We start from the raw sequence: 19278 nt of genomic DNA on the forward strand, positions 1-19278 counted from the left end.
GCACCTTCCTTCCAGAGCAAGGCCTGTGGCCCCTTCCCTCCTCAGCGAAATGCAAAACGCCTGTGGGTGGGGGTGCACCCCAGTCCAGCCCGCGGCGTCGGGACACGGTCTCCGTTCGGGCCAGGCCTGACTCCCTTCCCCACCCTCTCAGGGGAGCGGGGGCGGGGGCGGGGGCGGGGACAGTGTGGGACCCTCTCCGGCCACCCGCCGCCCGCAGTTTCACGAGGCGGACTACATGCCCCATGATGCCACGGGGCCGGGCTACCACAAGCTCTGCCCCGGGCACCCGGGTCCCCCTCCCCTCTCCCCCACATCCCCGCGCCTCTCGCCGGCCGCTCGGGCTGAGGGCCGGGCAATGCAGCTGCAGGGAGCCGGGGGCTGCGGGCGCGCGTCCCTGCGGCGGCGTCCCCGGGGTTCGCGCCCCGTGCGCCCCCACGCCCGCTGCGGGCGCCTGCTCCCTCCGCCGAGCGGCGTCTTTGTGTGCGGGGGTGTGGGAGGTGAGGCGCGAGTCCGCGCCGCGCCGCCGAGCGCCCGCTCCCTCCCCGGGCGGGTGGGGGCCTCTCCGCGCCGCCCGCCACCGCCTCGCGAGGACGCCCGCGGCCCGCGCCGCCCCCGCCCGCCGGCGCCGCTCGCACATGCCCGAGCCGCAGCCCTGCGAGCAGGCAGCGCCGGCCCCCCGCCCCGCGGCCCCGGGCCCCGGTTCCGGCGCCGTCCCCCCTCCCCGGCCGGGCGCCGCGGCCCCGGCATGAGGAGCGGGCGATGATCCCAGCCAACGCCTCCGCCAGGAAGGGGCCCGAGGGCAAGTACCCGCTGCACTACCTCGTGTGGCACAACCGCCACCGCGAGCTGGAGAAAGAGGTCCGCGCGGGCCAGGTAGGAGCGCCGTCGGGGCGCCCGGGGACCCCACGGCCGGGCACGCCCGCCGGCTGTGGGGAGGGGGCGCGGCGCGGGCTGTCCCGCCTCCCTGGCGAGTTTGCAGAGCTTCTTTGTTCCCAGCCGCGGCTTTTGTGCTTGTTGACCGGGTGAGGGTGATGGGAGCGGCCCCCGCCCGCTCCGCTCGGGCTGGGACGGGGGAGGGGGCGCACGTGCTTGGGACCCTCCCGGGTTGGGGTCGGGGCCGGGGCGCGGTGCCCCTCCTCGGCCGAGGCGGAGGGCTGCGGGGAGGGGCTGCCGGCTCGGGGCTGTGCTCCATGTGGTGGGAGAGTCCACGGAGCAGCCGAGCGGCGACACCTCCCGCGCGAGTGTGCGGAGGTGGGCAAGGCCTGCGTCGGGAGGGGGTCACAGGTCAGGGATCGGAGACTAGGCGGCGACACTCCCGGGCATCCCGGCCCCACCCAGTGCCCTCTACCCTCGGGCCGAGCGCTACCTCTGTTTGCTCGGATTGGATCCCTCAGACCCCAGCGCCCTCTGCCTTGGGGAGCGAAGAAAGAGACCCTCCCCGCCCCCCATTGGGACCGCCCAGAGGGCCTTGTCCAGGTGCTGAAAGGAGCTCTCCTGCCCTCTGGTGCTGGGGCCTGGCTCCTGGGCGCTGAGGAAGCCTGGGGGCCACTGGCTGCAGGAAGGATTTGAGGTTCTTTACACAGAGCGGGCTCCCTGGTTCCTGCCAGTCAGTGAGGACGGGCGGGTCTGCCGGCTTTGGCTGGGTGGTGGCCTCCCAGAAGACAGGCTGAGGGATGGGGTCTTTCGGTCATTCTTCGGGACCAAAGCAGGCCCAGTTCACAGGTAGCTCTCAAATCTGCCTTTGGTCCCCAGGCCACAGACGGGCGTTTGGGGTATGGACAACTCACCGTCCAGGGTGGGGAAGCTGGAGCCAGAGCTGGGCCCAGCCTGCCCTTGCCCTGGTTTGCCTCAAGTTGAGGCCTGCAGACTTGGCCCAGATCCCAAGACCCTGGGGGCATGGGAGGGGTTCGTTCAGGAGTTGTCCCCTTGGGGAATATGCCTTTTGAGGGCCACTTCCTGAGTCACAGGAAGTTCAGTTTGAGGAGCTGTCTGCTTCCCAAAGGACAAGTGAGCTAGAGAGCAAGGTGAGGGTCAGAGAGTCTCTGAAGTCCATCACTGAACCCTCAGAGCAACAAAGCATCTGCCTCTGCATAGTAGCCCTAGGAACTGTTGGGGTGACTTGAACCTCCAAGCCTCTGAGCTGGCTGGTATATCTACCTACATTCTACCTCTGCTTAGACAAGGGCACTCCAAGTTGCTTCTCGGACCGTGCCTCTGTCTGTCCATCATAAAGGAAGTGGTTTGCAGCCATACAGCCCTGATAAGGGAAGCGAGGCCTGAGTGATAGGTACCCCTGGGGGACGAAGATGAACAAACCAGGCACATCCCCTGCTCTCAAAGAGCCCCTGTTCTGGTGATGTGAGTGTGAACAGGGAGTAGTGTGATGTGCTGGGTGCTAAGACAATCCAGTCTCTTCTGACACTTTACTGTTTCTCTTCCTTGAGGGCCAAAGAAGACAAGCTTTCAACACAGGTTACAGCTGGAGGGATTTAAATCTGATCTGAGAGGAACTTCCTGATGGAGTGATTGATGATTGGTCCAAGGATTGTTAGGCAGAAGGCGAGTGGCTGAATCTCCAGAACGACTCCGTTGCACTCCCTTGTCTGAGGGGTGGGTGGTTCTCTCCTTGCTGAGATCAGAGAGAGGCAAAATGCCCTAGGAGAAAAGACTCTCACCTAGGCCTCTCTGAGTGACAATACTCAAGTCAGCCATCTTGCTGGAGCGAGACTTGGGGGGGGGCGGGGAGCACTGGACCCCGCTGCATGTGTGTTTCTCTTTCCGGTTGCCACGGAAACTCACGGAAACTCGGGCCTCACCCTTGTCCTCACCCACTCACCTGCACTTCCCTGCTGGGCTAGTGTTTCCTTGAAAGGGATGCTGCCTGCCTGATCCAGGATAGCAGTATAGCGGGGAATGTCAGGGACTGGTTGATGTTAACCCTTGTTCAACCACAAAGGAGTGAGGCCCAGTCCTCTCTTTCGCTCCAAGGGTGCCAAGAAAAGGAATGCCAGTCTGTCTGCGTGAGAGAGGCCCCTGGATGTATCTCTACTCTAGGACTGACCCAGAGTGGCCCTTGAATCCAAATGTGTACTACTCAGGGTCCCAGGGAGAGCCGAGGGCCCCCCCAACCCAGCCCTTTCCTGCAGGGGATGGGCCAGGGGGCAGCCACCTAACATCATAATGAAGCACCTTATGCCCTAGGCATCCCAGCAGGGGTTTCCTGATCTCTGGTCTTCTTAGCACCAACTGTCACAGAAAATATGCAGGCTTTCTTTAAGCACACAGCAGCTGGGTTTCCCTGGTCCTCATTGGCATAGTTGCCTCTCCTGCACTCCAAGAAAGCCCCACAGAGGCCCTCCCATGGGCAGAATGGGCAATGCTGGCAGGCTGGGGAAGGGGATGACCTGGCAGGCAGGCTTTGGAGCAGGTTTGTTGGCTTTGCTCAGTGCCCCCCACCCCCACAGTTCTTTTTCGGGGCTGGAAGCAGGGATTGGTGGGGAGATGGGAGGTGCTCATCAGGTGTTTTGGTGAAGGGGAGGGTCTGTGACCACCCATAGCTGGTACCCAGCAGTATAATGATTGTTGGGTGCCCTGTTTCCTGTCATACACAGGCCTGCCAGGTTGGGAGGGGGCGGGGGGCTGTAGGCCAGTGGATGTGCCAGTTTCCCCCTGGCTGGTAAGGCCCTGAGGTTGGGTCAGCTGGCTGTGTTCTTGAGTCACAAGTCCCCACTAGTCCCTGGGGGTTGGGAGGTGGAGGTTAGGCTGTAAAGCTCCCTGTGGGAGGGCCAAGGGGAGCAAAGTTCTTCCCCTGGCAACAGACACTCTGGAGGGGGCCAGACTAGGTTCCCAAGGGAACATTTTCTTTCCTAGGGCTGCCTCCATCATGGTCCTCCTCTCTGATTGCCTCCGTTCACCCTCCTGACCTATAGGCAGGAAAGATGGGATTGTGGGGGCCCCAGATGCTCAGACAGAGGCTGCCCCACCCAAGGTACATGGTGTGTCCTGGAGCACCTGTGATCCCCTCTCTCCCTAAAATAGTCCCACATCTGATGAGTTGGGAAGCTCAGGAGAGGGACCCACAAGACCTAGAAACCAAAACCAATGTGTCTGGGAAGCAGGGGAGGGGCCGCATGGGAGAATAGTCAGCAAGTGCTGCCCTCACCCACCTTGAGGAAGCATCTGGCCTCTCTCTGACCCTTGAGTGAGCTCAGGCCTACCTGGTGGGAAGGCTGGGAAGCAGTGAGTACCCCAGACTCTGGTTGTCCTCCTTGGGGGTAGGGGAGGCAAGGGAGCAGGGAAAGGAGAGCAAGGCTGAGCATACAAGGCTCTGTGCCCATCACCTTTCTCTTCCAGCTGTACACTTTGGTGTGTCCTTGTAAGATTTCATCTAAACAAAGTGTTCTGCTAATGTTAAACAAGTTTGCAAAACACCCTGCTAGTGCCTGTGGCTTCAAGGGATATGCATGTGCAGATATGCTGGCTACAAATGTGTGTGTTGCACATCAGTAGACACTTGCAGATCCAGAGGGTGGCTGAGCACGCAGGTGCCTGTACATCTAGGGGAGCACAGGTGCCCGGAGTGTGGAGGCAAAAGGAGTATGAAGCTGTTTTCCTGTGGCACCTGTTCACATGTGTGTGAGTGTCTAGGTATGTGCCCGAGTGGAAGCAGGGAGTCCCTCTGCCCAGGGAGGTCAACAGACACCCCCCCCCACCCCCCCATCCCCCGCTTTTGACTCCAGCTGGGGCCTGCTGGGGGCGTAGGGTTTCATTCTCTCGGGGAGGAGGGCTTAGTGTTAGGTTTCATGGGAAACATTTTCACTCCCAGCAATGAAATGGCTGCAGGCCTTTGCCGAGGAAATGGATAAATTCTACCTGGGCTCAGGGGCAGGGTGCCACTTCCACTGCAGGGCCTGCTTTGGGCAGCTTGGGAGAGCTTTTTGGGGGTTGGCTGGGTGTCCACTGGCCCTGGGAAACTACAAGACCCTGGGGAGAGCTCCCAAGGAGTGGAGGGAGGGAGGGGCAGGACTGCCCAGCTCTAGCCATGCCAGCCTCTCTCTGAGGCCTAGAGGTGAGGCACCCAAAGGGGAGAGTAGCAGGCCTCATCTGGAACTCGGGCTGGGCGGGATGCCCTGTCAGCTCCCTGGGGCCTTGTTAGCAGCAGCAGCAACAGCCTCTTGGGCAGGGCTGGTGGGACGTGTAGATGGCTCAGCTGCAGCCCCAGGGGAAACCATTCCTGACTTCCTAGGGGCTGTGGATCCTCTACTCCCCTCCAGGACTCAGGGCCCACCTAGGTTGGACACCGAGGGGCTCGCCCATCCCATAATAGGTAAAGAGTAACTAGTGGTCTCCCTTCTCTGTGGGGAGTTGCTGTAGAGGAGTGTGTGTGTGTGGGGGGGCACTCAGATTTCTAAGCCATGGCTCAGAGGGCCACTCAGGCCAGGCACACTTTTTTTTTTCCCCCAAGGTTCCTAATATATTTAAAAATGAAGAAATGGGGGCACCTGGCCAGCTCAGTTTGTAGAATTTGTGACTTCTAATCCCAGGGTCATGAGTTCAGGCCCCAGATTGGGCGTGGAGCCTACTTAAAAAATTCAAAGTAAACAATGAAGAAATGCCAACACAGGACTGTAAAAATTATATAAATTACTTAAATTATTTAAAATGTTTTGTTTTTTTACAAAGGAGTTCATTCTCATGTTTTAAAAAATATATATGTAGCTGTTGTTGGAGGCTTGGAATGAAAAGCAGTAGCCCTTGCTCCAGCCCTCCCCACCTCTCTCACTCCCTGGAGGTGACCACTTTGAACTCTAGGCCGTTCTGTTATTTACCTCCATAATTACAAACAATATATGTCTACAACTATTTATTGGTTTATCAATTTTACATTATATTGCCTTCCCCTCCCCGTGTCCCTTAAACTTAGTCATTTATGCATTTGTTGAACAAATATTTATTAAGCACCAGTTATGTGCCAGGAACCGTCTAGAGACTGGGGACGTGGCTTTGAACAAAACACCCAGGGACTTTCCCTTTGTGGGGCTTACAGTCTAGGTGAGGGAGACCATGGAAAAATGAACAAGCAATCTAATGTCAGAAGAGAACTAAAGCAGGAGCAGTAGCGGCAGATAAATAGCACTTGTCATTTAAGATGGGTTGAAAGGGCAGGTCTCTCTAAGGAGATGACATTTGAGTGGCCACCTGAATGAAGTGAGGGAGAAAACACTGTGGCTGCCTAGGGTATCCAGCAGAGTGGACTTTGGAGGAAGTGGAAGAGCACATGAGTTCAAGGAGATGCCCAGGGATGTTGGATTCTATTCCAAAAAGGATGGGAAGCTAAGGGAAAGTTTTGAGCTAAAGGGTGTCAGAACCTGAGGAACATTTCACAGGATGATGGAGGCTGTGATGGGTCATGTGGGGACCAGACCTAAGACCCAAGGGAGGAGTGAAAAGACCAATAAGGAGGCCACTGGGCACCAAGGTGAGAGAGGGTGGCTGCTACCAGGATAGTAGCATCAAGGTGATGAAAACCGAGAAGAGTCTGGATCTGTTTTGAAGGTGGAGCCCATAAGGTCAGGTCCATGCTGATGGATCAGATATGGAAGGTGAGAGAAAAGGAAGTGATAAAGATAATTACAAACAAAAAAGGGTTTGTTTGTTTTTGTCAAAAAAAAAAAAAGAGAGCAAACTGAGGTAATATTTCCTATGGGGAGAGGTTTGGGGCAGGTGTAGCTGTCCAGGGGTGGCTGGAGTGAAGAAGGCAAGGGAAAGATGAGAAGCGGCAGGAAGTTGGGATGTCTCATTTTGTTTCATGAATTCAGGTATCTTTTCATATATTTCTGAGTATAGAAATTACTGTTTTCCTTCCAGAAAATTTTCTTCTGGCTCCTGCTTTGATAGTATTTCCTTTGGGTTTTTAGCATCTATTTGCATGTTTTGTATCTTTTGTGTTGGCTTTCCTCAAATGTCCAGTCACCCTTGGCTGTTGGGGCATATTTAAGAATGGGAGTGTGGAGAGACACCTGGGTGGTGCAGTTGGTGAAGTGTCTGGCTCGGTTTTGGCTCAGGTCATGATCTCCAGGTCATGAGATTGAGCCCTGCGTCAGGCTCTGTGCTTAGTGGGGGTCTGCTTGGGATTCTCTCTCTCTCTCCCTCTAGCCCCTCCCCCATTTGTTCCCTCTCTCTCTCTCTATCTCTCTCTCTCTCTCAAATAAATAAATATTAAAAAATAGAATGGGGGTGTAGAACTTATTGATGGTCAATCACTACTATAGCACGGTTGGCTGGCAAGCTGGCTTGCTTATTGTAGGATCCCCATTTGTCTGTACCCAGAGGTCTTTGGTACCTCTAGTTTCTCCAGAGAAGAATCCTCCAGTCTCCTGCTAGGGGTGGGATGGGGCAGTGGTGTGTACTGTTGGGCTGTCAGTACTTAAGGACCTGAGGCAGGGAAGAGACTGGCCTTTCACTCTTTAGCCCCATGACCTCATCCTCAGGCCAGTGTCCCCAAATCTAGTGCCTCACAGGCTCAGTTTCTACAGAGAAACTGGCATCCTATGGAGGGGAAGGGGCATCTGCCAGCTTTATAAGATTGGGGAGGGGATCAGGGGTTCTGAGTTTTAACCAACTCCCCTGTATTTAGCTCTGAGCCTCACTCACACCTCTGCCATTCCTGCTGCATGCACGTTCTGGACATTTCGAGGGTGATCCTGCCTGACATGCGTTGGGGTTCCCCTATGTGAATGCTTGGGTTCTAGTACCTTCTGCTCCCTTAAGCCCATTGTGATGCCCCAACCACTTTCCACATTCTGAAGATGTGTTATCGTTTCTTACCTGCTAACATCTCTTCTCTTTACTCATGCAGGTTTTAAATATTTTATTGACATTCTCATACTGACTCACAATTTTTCCTTTTGGGGCACTCCTCATTCCTCTATATGGATTTAAGTTTTCACCTGTTAACATTTTCCTTCCACTTGAGTAACTTCCTTTAACATTTCTTACATGTCTTCTGGTGATAAATTCTCTTAGCTTTTTTTGTTTGTCCACAAAAGTCTTTATTTCCCCTTCATTTCTGTAGGATATTTTTCACAGGACAGAGAATTCTAGGTCAACGTTTTCTTACCCCAGCACTTTAAACATTTCATGGTAATGTTTTCTAGCTTGCACAGTTTCCCTTGAGAAGGATTCGGTATTTCCTGTAGTCTTCATAGTGCATCTCATTTCTCAAAATGATTTTAAGATTTTCTTTTTATTGCCAATTTCAGCACTTGATTATGGTGGGCCTTGGTGTAGTTTTCTGGGTGTTTGTCTTGCTTGGAATTCGTTGAATTTCTTGTTTCTGTGGGTTTATCATTGTGTTAGTTTGTGCAAAAAAATGACCACAGACTGGATGGGTTCAAGCAACAACATTGTATTCTCCCATTGTTTTGGAGGTTGGGAGTCCAAACTCAAGGAGTCAGCAGGACCTCACTCATCCAAAGGCTCCAGGAGAAAACCTTCCCTTGCCTCTTCCAGCTTCTCATGTCTCCAAGCATCTCTGGGCTTGTGGCTGCATAATTTCAGTCTCTGCCTCCTCTTTACATGCGACTTCTCTCTTCATGGATCTCTCCTTTGTGTCTTATAAGGGCATCTGATTGGATTTAGGGCCCACCTGGATGATCCAGGGTGATCTCATCTTGAGAGCCTTAACTCTAATCTCATCCACAAAGAACCATGTTCTGGGGCGCCTGGGTGGCTTAGTTGGTTAAGCAGCTGGCTCTTGGTTTCTGCTCAGGCCATCATCTCAGGGTTATGAGATTGAGCCCCGTGTCAGGCTCTGCACTCAGCCTGCTTGTTCCTCTCTTCCCCCTCTGCCCTTCCACCCCCATCCTACACATGCGTATCTGATATCTCTTTCTCTCTCTCAAATAAATAAATAAATAAAATATTTTTAAAAAACCATTTTATTTATTTATTCATGAGAGACACAGAGAGAGAGGTGGAGACACAGGCAGAGGGAGACACATATGCTGAGAGAGCTAATTCAAAGGAAGAAGAGATTGCCTCCTTATTTTCCAAAGAAGGTTTCTTTTTTTTAAGATTTTATTCATTTATTCATGAGAGACATAGAGAGAGACAGATAGAAACACAGGCAGAGGGAGAAGCAGGCTCCCAGTGGGGAGCCCGATATGGGACTCAATCCCAGGACCCCTGGGATCATGATCTGAGCTGAAGGCAGGTGTTCAACCACTGAGCCACCCAGATGCCCAATAAACAAAATCTTAAAAGAGAGAAAGACCCATGTTCCAAAAAAGGTCACATTCACAGGTTCTGGGGTTAGGGTATAGATGTATATTTTGGGGGGACACCACTATTCAACCTCCTACAGTAATTTTTTAAAAAGATTTTATTTATTTGACACAGAGAGAGTACAAGCAGAGGACCTGCAGCGTGCGAGGGAGAAGCAGGCTCCCCACTGAGCAGGGAGCCTGATGCAGGACTGGATCCCAGGACCCCGGGACCATGACCTGAGCTGAAGGCAGACGCTTGACTGATTGAGCCACCCAGGCGCCCCTACAGTAATTAAAAACAATTTTTTGGAAAAATATTTAATGTAATTTCTTTAAATTTGTTTTATTTTATTTATTTTACTTTTTAAAGTGTAGCTCTGCCAAGTGTAGTCTACACTTTTTTCTTAAGATTTTTTTTATTTATTCATTTGAGAGAAAGAGAAGCAGAGAGCACAAGCAGGGGAGAAGGGCAGAGGGAGAGGGAAAAGCAGGATCCCCACTGAGCAGGGAGCCCAATGTGGGGCTCGATCCCAGGACCCCAAAGGCAGATGCTTAATCATCTGAGCCACCCACGTGCCCCTCTCTTTAAATTTTAAAGAGATAATGTTATCGCTTTAAATTTCTTATTTCTCCTACTTCCTTATCCTATCCTCTGGGACTCCAATTACAAATATGTTAGAATATCTATCTGTGTCTCTCATGAATAAATAAATAAAATCTTTAAAAAAACTCTAAAAAAACCCCCAAATATGTTAGAATTCCTTATAGTGTCACAAGATTGTTGAGGCTCTTTGGAGGTTTTTCAGTACCTTTTTCCTCCTCTGTACTCCATTTCTGTTCTATGTGCTATAGTTTTGTTGTTGTATCTTCAAGTTCATTGAGTTTTTTTTTATTCTGTAGTGTCTATCTATTATTTTATCCAGTGAATTTTTTCATTTCAGATACTTATCTCTTATTCTTTCTTTATGAACATTGTGTTCATGTTTTTCTGAAAAATCATTAGTGCACTGAGCCATTCATCATCTTTATCATTTTTTAAAGATTTATTTATTTTTAGAGAGAGAGAGCATGGGTGGGAGGGGCAGAGGGAGAGGGAGAGAGAATCTCAAGCAGACTCCATTCTCAGTGGGGAGCCTGATATGGGGCTCGATCTCATGACCCTGAGATCATGATCTGGGCTGAAACTGGGAGTCCGACACTTAAACTGACTCTGCCACCAAGGCACCCATCTTTATCATTTCTGAATATGTTTCTATTAAATGAGTTTTCTCCTGATTATGGGTCATATTTTCTACTTCTTTGCATGTCTAGTAGTTTTTTTTCTAGTAGTTTGTAACTGGATATTAGATATTGCAAACATTGTCACGTTAAGCACCTGGAATTTATTGTCTTTCCTTTTTTTTTTTTTTTTTTTTTTTTTTTAAAGATTTTATTTATTTATTCATAGAGACGCAGAGAGAGAGAGAGGCAGAGACAGAAGCAGGCACCATGCAGAGAGCCTGACGTGGGACTCGATCCAGGGTCTCCAGGATCACGCCCTGGGCTACAGGCGGTGCTAAACCACTGCGCCACCGGGGCTGCCCTTATTGTCTTTCCTTAAAGAGTGGTAGGCTTTGTTCTGACTAAGTTAAGTTACTTGTGAATCAGTTTGATCCTTTTGAGATTATTTTTCATTTTTGTCAGATTGGATTAGGTGAGCCTTTTCTCTTAGGATAGTTTAGCCCTACTACTAAGGCATAACCATTCTTGGGTCTCTGTGGAATACCCTGGGTGAACAAGGACTCTCCACTCTAGCAGGTTAGAGCTTAAAGGTCTTCCTGCCCTGAGACATGAGTGCAGAGAATTTACCAGCTTATTGCTCCTTTTCTGTCTAATGTTGAGTTTCACTCTACACAGGCAAAGTTTAGTATTCTTGGAGGAACCCCATGCAGATTTCTGGAGCTGTTTGCTTGCATATCTCACTCCTTCTTGGAACTCTGTCCTGCAACTTTGTCTCCTCAACTCCTTAGTAAGACTCCCATGCTCTGCTAGAGATTCCCTTCCCTGAATTGCTTTCTAGAATGTTCCTCCAGGTAAAGATGTAGGCAATCACAGGGCCTACCTTGTTTGTTTCTCTTAACTTCAGGAATCACACTCTTGGACTACTTGTTGCCTACTGTCTGAAAACAATTTTGAATACAATTTTCATGTATTTTGAAGCAGTAGTTTTCTGTTTATGGGAGGGTGATTTCAGTTTATCTCATCATGGTTGCAGTAGAAGCCTTTGACTGGCATTTTCATCAATTTTGAGGAAGGAGATGAGGAGTTATATGCATGTGAACAGTACACTGTATTTAGCTAGAGGTTCTTAGACTCCTGGACTATATTTAAATATTTATGTTTAACAAACATGTTTTTATCACCCAACTGAAATCTCATACAGTTAATCATGCTATTCACAAAACAGTAATAGAACTTGTAAAAAAAAAAAAAAAAGTTTATACATAGTGTTTTACAGGCAAAGGACACGGGGTTGTTTTTTTTTTTAATATTTTATTTATTCATGAGAGACAATGAGAGAGACAGAGACACAGGCAGAGGGAGAAGCAGGCTCTATGCAAGGAGCCCAGTGTGGGACTCAATCCCGGATCCCGGATCACGCCCTGAGCTGAAGGCAGACGCTCAACCGCTGAGCTACCCAGGTGTCCCAGGACATGGGGTTAAAGTTGTACCATGAACGTATTCTTTCATTCTCATCAATCTATTACAGCAATTGTTTATCACTCAGTGATAATGTCAATGATCTAAATTGATAGCACTTCCTGAAGGTGTGACCTTGGACCTGCAGGCTGGGTCCTGCCTCAAAGTGCCCTCCTTGGCCAACAGCTTCTCTAGACCAGCCTTCAACACTAGGCTTACTCTTCACAGACAGCCCACTATGGAGCCTTGGGGGAGCAAACCCAGCCAGGAGGCTTAGGTGGACAAGAAAGGAGGAAGGTCCTTCCTTTCTCAGAGCTGCCTCCTGCTCTGTCCTGCAACCCACCTAACCCCCACTCATGGTGTCTGACTCTTCCATTGCCTTGTAAGGTGGGCAAGGCAGGGCAGTGGGGTGGTTGCTGCCCATCTAGAGGCTGTTAGGTGGGCTGCCCCAGAAGTGACCAGGGATACATCTTCACCTCTTCCTCCAGGTGGACATCGAGCAGCTGGATCCCCGCGGGCGGACTCCCCTGCACCTGGCCACCACCCTGGGACACCTCGAGTGTGCCCGTGTGCTCCTGGCACACGGGGCAGATGTGGGTAGGGAGAACCGCAGCGGCTGGACAGGTTGGCACCCCTGCTCACTCCAGCCCCACAGCCAGGGTCCCCTGGCTTCGCATCTTCACCCTTGGTTAGCTGAGGGGGGCCCCAGGTAGGGTCTTGTCCTGTGACATTGCCCCCCAATCCCCAGTACTTCAGGAGGCTGTGAGTACCCGGGACCTGGAGCTGGTACAGCTGGTGCTGCGGTACCGGGACTACCAGCGGGTGGTGAAGCGGTTGGCAGGCATCCCTGTGCTCCTGGAGAAGCTGCGCAAGGTGAGGGCCAGCCTCCCGGCCTCTACACTGTAGCCCTTGAACCCTGTCTCCAGCACAGGCTCAGGCACTCTCCTTCTCATTCTCCAGGCCCAGGACTTCTACGTGGAGATGAAATGGGAGTTCACTAGCTGGGGTAAGGAGGCTGATGGGGGGCCTCTTGGCATTCTCCCACCTCAGGGCCTTTGCACCTGCTGCTCACCTGCTTGGAGCTCTGCTGTCATAGCTCTTCCCATCGTGCCTTCTCATCTTTTAGTTCCCAGCTCAGGGCCACCTCCTTAGCTAGGTTTCTCAGACACTGCCTTGATTCCATTCTTATTCTTCCTTCACTTTGTAATGATTCACTCATGTATTGGTTACTTGTCACTCCTTGCTAGAAGGTAAGCTCCAAGATGGCAAAGGTCCTGTCTTGTTCAATGTTGTATCCTCAGGGACTAGAATAGTGCCTGGTACATAGTAGGTGTTTAATAAATACTTGTTGGAAGACTGGATGGAAGATTGACTGAATGAATTAACAAATGGGACTTGCTAGTGCCTGAGACATGCGTGTCTCCAACTTCAGGTCGCTTACATCTGAGCAACTGGTCTCTGTTCTCACAGGGGGAGCTGGGAGAGGGGCTGCTCTCAACAGTTCTTGCGTCCTTTCCCAGCCACACCATTGACCCTGCCCCCCACGCCCTGAGGTGGCCCAGGTTGGGTGGGCCAGGCAAACTGAAGCTGTTCCTGCCTTTCCCTCCTACCTAGTGCCTTTGGTGTCCAAGATCTGCCCTAGTGACACCTACAAAGTGTGGAAGAGTGGGCAAAACCTACGGGTAGATACCACGCTCTTGGGCTTTGACCACATGACATGGCAGCGAGGGAACCGCAGCTTCGTCTTCAGGGGCCAAGGTCAGGCAGGCAGGAGGCGGGGGCAGGGTGGGAAGGCTGGAGACACTCCCCCACGCCCCTGACACCCCCATGCTGTTCCATGGCTGGCAGACACAAGTGCCGTGGTCATGGAGATTGACCATGATCGCCGAGTAGTGTACACAGAGACTCTGGCCCTGGCTGGGCAGGATCGTGAACTGCTGCTGGCTGCTGCCCAGCCCACCGAGGAGCAGGTGCTAAGTCGCCTCACTGCGCCCGTCGTCACCACGCAGCTCGACACCAAGAACATCTCCTTTGAGAGGTGAGTGGGCGTGGCCTTGGTAGCCTAGAGCCAGCCTGCCTGGGTGCCCCCTTACCCCGACCACCCTGCTTCCCCAGGAACAAGACTGGCATCCTGGGCTGGCGCAGTGAGAAGACCGAGATGGTGAATGGGTATGAAGCCAAGGTGAGGCCACCACTCCCTGCTACCAGAGCCCGCCAAACTCCTGCCTAGGGAGCTGGCAGGGGTTTCCTGACCACCCTTGGGGGTGCAGAGGCAAGGCTGCGTGGAGAGAAAGGCACTAGACTAACAGGTACCTGATGAGGATACCAGAGTTTATCGAGCACTTACTGTACTCATGGTCGAGGCACTGGTCCCCGTTTTCTTTGGATGTGTGTATGAATACAGGTACACACCCACACTCACTCAATCCCAATAACCCTTTGGGGAAGGTGCTGTCAGTATTCCCATTTTACAGGTGTTTCTTGAGCCTTTCCCACAGCATCCCATTTAATCTTCTCCAGGACTCTGTGGAATACAGTACTGGCCCATTCTCTGATGAGGAAACAGGCTTGGAGTGGTCTCATGACCTGGACAGGGTCACATAGCTATCAGTGGCAAAGCTGAGGTTCAGACCTTGGTGGCCTGGCTCCAAAGTCTGGCCCTTACCCCCTGAGGATACTGTGCGGGTCACTCTGGGATCCCTGTCACCCATGTGGGGCCACATGGTGTCACTGGTGAATGAAGGAACTGACATGGCTCTGCAAGGTTTCCCCCTGGAAGGCTTCTCTGGCCCCATAGGCTGGGTTAAGGCCTCTGCTTTTGGTTCCCACAGCCCTCTCCCCCCGCCACACACACACACATAGAATGTGTTTCATGCTGCATTATAACTGTCCATTTTCTTGTGTCTTCAACTAGCTGTGAACCTCAAAAGATGAGGGTTGTCTCTAGTCATGCTTGTTCACTGTGGCCTGATGCCTGCCTCAGTGCCTGGCACTTAAAGGCTCTTCACAAAATGTTTGTTGAATGAATAAGAGAATGGATGAATGGCTTCATATAATTGGAGTAAACAACTCTGCCATCCCCTAGTGGACTCCTTCCTTGCAAGAAGTGTTCATAATGCCCTTGGGGGTAGGGGGTAGGGTACCAGCATTGTCTTTGAGCCCTTTGCTCCTCTGTCCCCAGGTATATGGGGCATCCAACGTGGAGCTCATCACCCGGACACGGACAGAGCACCTTTCAGAACAGCACAAGGGCAAGGTCAAAGGTAACTAAGCAGAGGTGGAATGCGGGGGAGGTGTGAGGAAGCAGCGCCTGCTGGAGTACCTCCCCCAGTCTTCCCTGTGACGTCCCAGCAAAAGCCAGGAGAGTTTATTCATGCAAACACGTTTCAATTCAAGTGCTGAATGCTAATAATTGAGAGTGACTGCCTGGAGTGCAGCCAGGAAGATTCTAGGCAACATTTGGGCCCAATGGGAAGGAATGCTGTAACTGGTAATTAATGTCTGCATTGGATTTGAGGTGCAAGTATCACATGTGCTATTTATTGGCCATCCCAGTCTCATGGAGCATATCTTAAGAAGTAAGCCACGGGGCCTGCCACTGATCTTCTGTGCCTCTTGACCTCATACCTGACTCTCCAGGCATGAGTTAGTCTGTCTAGAAAGATGGTTCCTACCTCACAGGGGAACTAAATGAGGTGATTAAGATGGAAGTGCCTGAAGGAAGACACACGCACTCACATGCACACCGCAAAACTGCTCACCAAAGGCAGGTATATTTTGTCCAGTGTCACCAATATGGACACTTTTGAAAGTTTCTCTGGAGCCCCAGGTCTCCTTCTGTCCCTGCTGTGCTTGTAGTGGTCCTGGCCCCTGTCCCTTGGAGTCCTCAATCACCTCCAGATGCAGGTGCCCGAGTGTTTGGCATGGGCGAGCCGTCCTCCCGACCTGCCAAGACCTAGTCTGCTCCCTGGGTCTGGGTGCTGTCACTTCTGAGGGCTGCAATGTCCTCTGAGATGCCACATTTCTTGTAGGCTGTAAGACACCTCTGCAGTCCTTCCTGGGAATTGCTGAGCAGCATGGGGGCCCCCAAAATGGGGTGAGTGTATGCTGGGGTGCCCGTGTATGGAAGGGTGTGGATGTAGCTCAGGAGGCCTGGAAGGCGTCCTGCCTAGAGTGGCCCATGTGGAACCACTTTACACGCTGCCCAGGGCAATGTCGGCTCCACAGTGGCAGGGGGGCTCGCCCTGGGGCCCTATGATATCAAATGGTTGGCCTGGCATCAGAGACTGAGAAGGGCTCATGGGCACCTCTTCATATGGTACAGACCCTGATCACTCAGACTCTGAGCCAAGCCAACCCTACTGCCATCACTGCAGAAGAGTACTTCAACCCCAACTTTGAGCTTGGCAACCGGGACATGGGCCGCCCCATGGAACTGACCACCAAGACACAGAAGTGAGGCCCCCTGATGGTGCTGGGGAGGGGTGGGCAGGGCGGGGGGGGGGGGGACCCTCCAGAAAGGTACGAGAGGCCATGGCTTCTACTATGCCCCTCACCCCTTGGGATCTGGGGGGGCAGGTTCAAGGCCAAGCTGTGGCTGTGTGAGGAGCATCCCCTGTCCCTGTGTGAGCAGGTGGCCCCCATCATTGACCTCATGGCTGTCAGCAATGCGCTTTTCGCCAAGCTCCGGGATTTCATTACCCTGCGCCTGCCGCCTGGTTTCCCAGTCAAGATTGGTGAGACCCCACCCGCCCTTTCCTTGCAGCTGCTGGTGTGTGTGTGTTGGGGGCAGGTGGGGTCTAGATGGGGTAAAGACCGAGGGTGCCTAAGGTGTGAGAAGGTCGGCGGTGGCACCCACGGTTTCTTCTCCCTCAGAAATCCCCATCTTCCACATCCTCAACGCTCGCATCACCTTCGGAAACCTCAATGGCTGCGACGAGCCGGTGCCATCGGTGCGGGGCAGCCCTGGCAGTGAGACCCCTTCCCCCGGCAGCGACTCCTCCAGCGTCAGCAGCTCCAGTTCCTCCAGTGAGACCTCCCCCAGCTGCGTGTCTGCCCTCCTACCCCTCCCCCCAGCACTGGCCGGCTCCCTCCCCGGGCCGTGGGCCCCTCCGGCTGCGCGCTGACCCCCAGCCTGGTGCCCTCAGCCTCGTGCCGCGGCTGCGAGATCTCCCCCGCGTTGTTCGAGGCCCCACGTGGCTACAGTGTGCTGGGCGGCCAGCGGGAGGCGGCGACCCGCGAGGATGACGACGACCTGCTGCAGTTCGCCATCCAGCAGAGCCTGCTGGAGGCCGGCAGCGAGTATGACCAGGTGCGGCCTCACCGCTGCGCCGCCCTACTGGACGGTGGCCTGCAGCGCCACCCTCGCTAACTGGCCACGTCCCTCCCTCCAGGTCACCATCTGGGAGGCGCTTACTAACAGCAAGCCGGGCACTCACCCCATGTCCTACGAGGCCCGCCGACAGGACAGGTCAGTGCCCGCCGGTCCTGACCCATCATCCCTGCCCCGAAATAACACATGCACGGAGCACCTCCAGATCCTGTCCCAGTGGCTGCGGACACCGACGGCTGGGCAGCTCCTCTGGGGCCCAGTAGAGCCCCTACTGGTATGCAGAAGGCTCCCGCCCCACCCTCTCCTCACTCTGAGCAGTACTCCGAGAGCGCCTCCAGGCCTTCGGACCCTTACCAGGCAGGAGGTTGGGGCTGGGGTTCTAGATGATGCCCACATGGGCCGGTCCACCGTCAGCTGGGCGGATGGGCTTTGCAGGGACTGAGATCTGTCACAACTGCGTGGGAGCCAGGTGGAGCAGGACTCGTTGCCTCCACTGGAGGGTGGCGAGGCCCCCTCTGTCCCGGGGCCTCCACGCCGTCTCCCGGCCCCCCTGACATAGGGGTAGGCGCGCCCCAGAACCCTCGACCTCTGTTCCCCCAGGAGCGCCCCGCCCACGCCGCAGCGCCAGCCCGCGCCGCCCCCGGCCCTGGCGTCGGTGCCAAGCCCTCGGCCCAGCCCGCGCCCGGGCCCTGGCGGCCACGTGTTCCGGAGCTACGACGAGCAGCTGCGGCTGGCCATGGAGCTGTCGGCGCAGGAGCAGGAGGAGCGGCGGCGGCGCGCGCGCCAGGAGGAGGAGGAGCTGGAGCGCATCCTGCGGCTCTCGCTGACGGAGCAGTAGCGCCCACTGCCGGGCCCCTCGGCCACGCCCCGCGCGACCTGCCCCGGAGCGAGACTCGCTCGGCTGCCCGCGTACCCGCCGGGACCGTGGAGGCGCGGCCTCGGGGGCGCGGAGGCTCACCTGGCACCGGACGGGGAGGGATTCGCGCGGCCACGAGGTGCCCGGCCCGGGCCCCGGAGGCTGCTCGCACGGTCCGGTACCCCTGCTTTGCTGTATCCTGACGCCCACCACTCTGTCCTGGGCTCAGACTTGTCGGAGGGGGCCAGGCCGTCCAGAGGGGGAGCCGGGTCCTTAGAGGAGCAGTGTCCCCGTCCCTCGCTCCTTCTGGGCCGGCCTCCTTTTCTGCTCTCAGAACCTACTGTAGGACACTGTCCGTGAAGCCTTTGCATCTCCGCTCTTCACCCCTGGAGGGCAGCTGAGCTCCCCACGTGCTGCGTTGCTGCTTTGTCCCAGACACAAACCAGCGCGTCAAGGGCCCAGCCCTCCGTCACCCCGGCATTTCAGCGTCAAGTGCACTTAGCGGGGTGCCCGGCTTCCCCAGCCCCCCACACCCCTCCCGGGTCTCAGGGTGGTCCCAGTTTCTCCTTGGGCGGCCAGAGGTTGGAGTCCCCATCCCCAGGGCACGCTTTTGTGATCAGGGAGGGTGCCCAAGGTGGCCCCCGGTTTGGGCAAGGCCAGGTTCCTTCACGATGTCTCGGCAAACGGGGGACATATTTGGGCCGGGGGCGAGCACTAGACCCTGTCCCCTGGCCCCGCTTCTGGGCAGGTGCACCCTGGAGCCCTCTCACCGGCTCAGGGCCCTGGCACCACCCCCCACCCCTTCCCACCAGCTGCTGCTAGCCCTCTGTGGTCGTGTGTCCCACCTGCCCCCAGCCAGGGGCTGACTCTAAAACCCTTCATCCAATGGTGCTAACCCCCGGCTCTCCCCTGCCCCGCCCCACCCACCCAGAGAAGCACAGACCCCGCCAGGGGCAGGGGCCACCGCACACCCTTGTCCGCCTTCTCTCAGGCTGGCCTTCCTGGCTCAGCCAGTGAGGCTCAGTAGGGACACAAAAGGGATGGAAGAAAAGAACAAAGAGAAACTGTTCCTCTCACCTCCTTCCCTGATGCCAGGGGCACCAGACTGACTCTGAGGCACAAATAAAAGAGGCTTCAAACCCAAG

At 54.5% G+C, this 19278-nt stretch overlaps 1 protein-coding gene across 6 annotated transcripts; it reads left to right on the forward strand.

The window, feature by feature from the left end:
- Nucleotides 1-689: 689 nt before the first annotated feature.
- ANKRD13B (ankyrin repeat domain 13B) lies at nucleotides 690-19277 on the forward strand. 6 transcript variants are annotated; one of them, XM_038548369.1, is made up of 15 exons: nucleotides 690-873; nucleotides 12434-12569; nucleotides 12694-12818; nucleotides 12906-12951; nucleotides 13560-13703; nucleotides 13794-13983; nucleotides 14061-14127; nucleotides 15127-15208; nucleotides 15977-16041; nucleotides 16270-16400; nucleotides 16579-16681; nucleotides 16821-16973; nucleotides 17093-17256; nucleotides 17339-17415; nucleotides 17878-19277. In XM_038548369.1, the coding sequence occupies exons 1-15, from the start codon at nucleotides 760-762 to the stop codon at nucleotides 18102-18104; spliced, it is 1824 nt and encodes a 607-aa protein (XP_038404297.1). In that variant the 5' UTR covers nucleotides 690-759; the 3' UTR covers nucleotides 18105-19277. The 6 variants fall into 6 exon arrangements, with proteins under 6 accessions (XP_038404297.1, XP_038404292.1, XP_038404293.1 ...); XM_038548365.1 differs by having other exon boundaries at nucleotides 692-873; nucleotides 16524-16681; XM_038548366.1 differs by lacking the exon at nucleotides 17878-19277 and adding an exon at nucleotides 2445-2559 and having other exon boundaries at nucleotides 738-873; nucleotides 16524-16681; nucleotides 17339-17739.
- The last annotated feature ends 1 nt before the right edge of the window (nucleotide 19278 follows it).

Source organism: Canis lupus, chromosome 9 (assembly GCF_011100685.1).
Source record: "Canis lupus familiaris isolate Mischka breed German Shepherd chromosome 9, alternate assembly UU_Cfam_GSD_1.0, whole genome shotgun sequence".
NCBI classification, from domain to species: domain Eukaryota; kingdom Metazoa; phylum Chordata; class Mammalia; order Carnivora; family Canidae; genus Canis; species Canis lupus.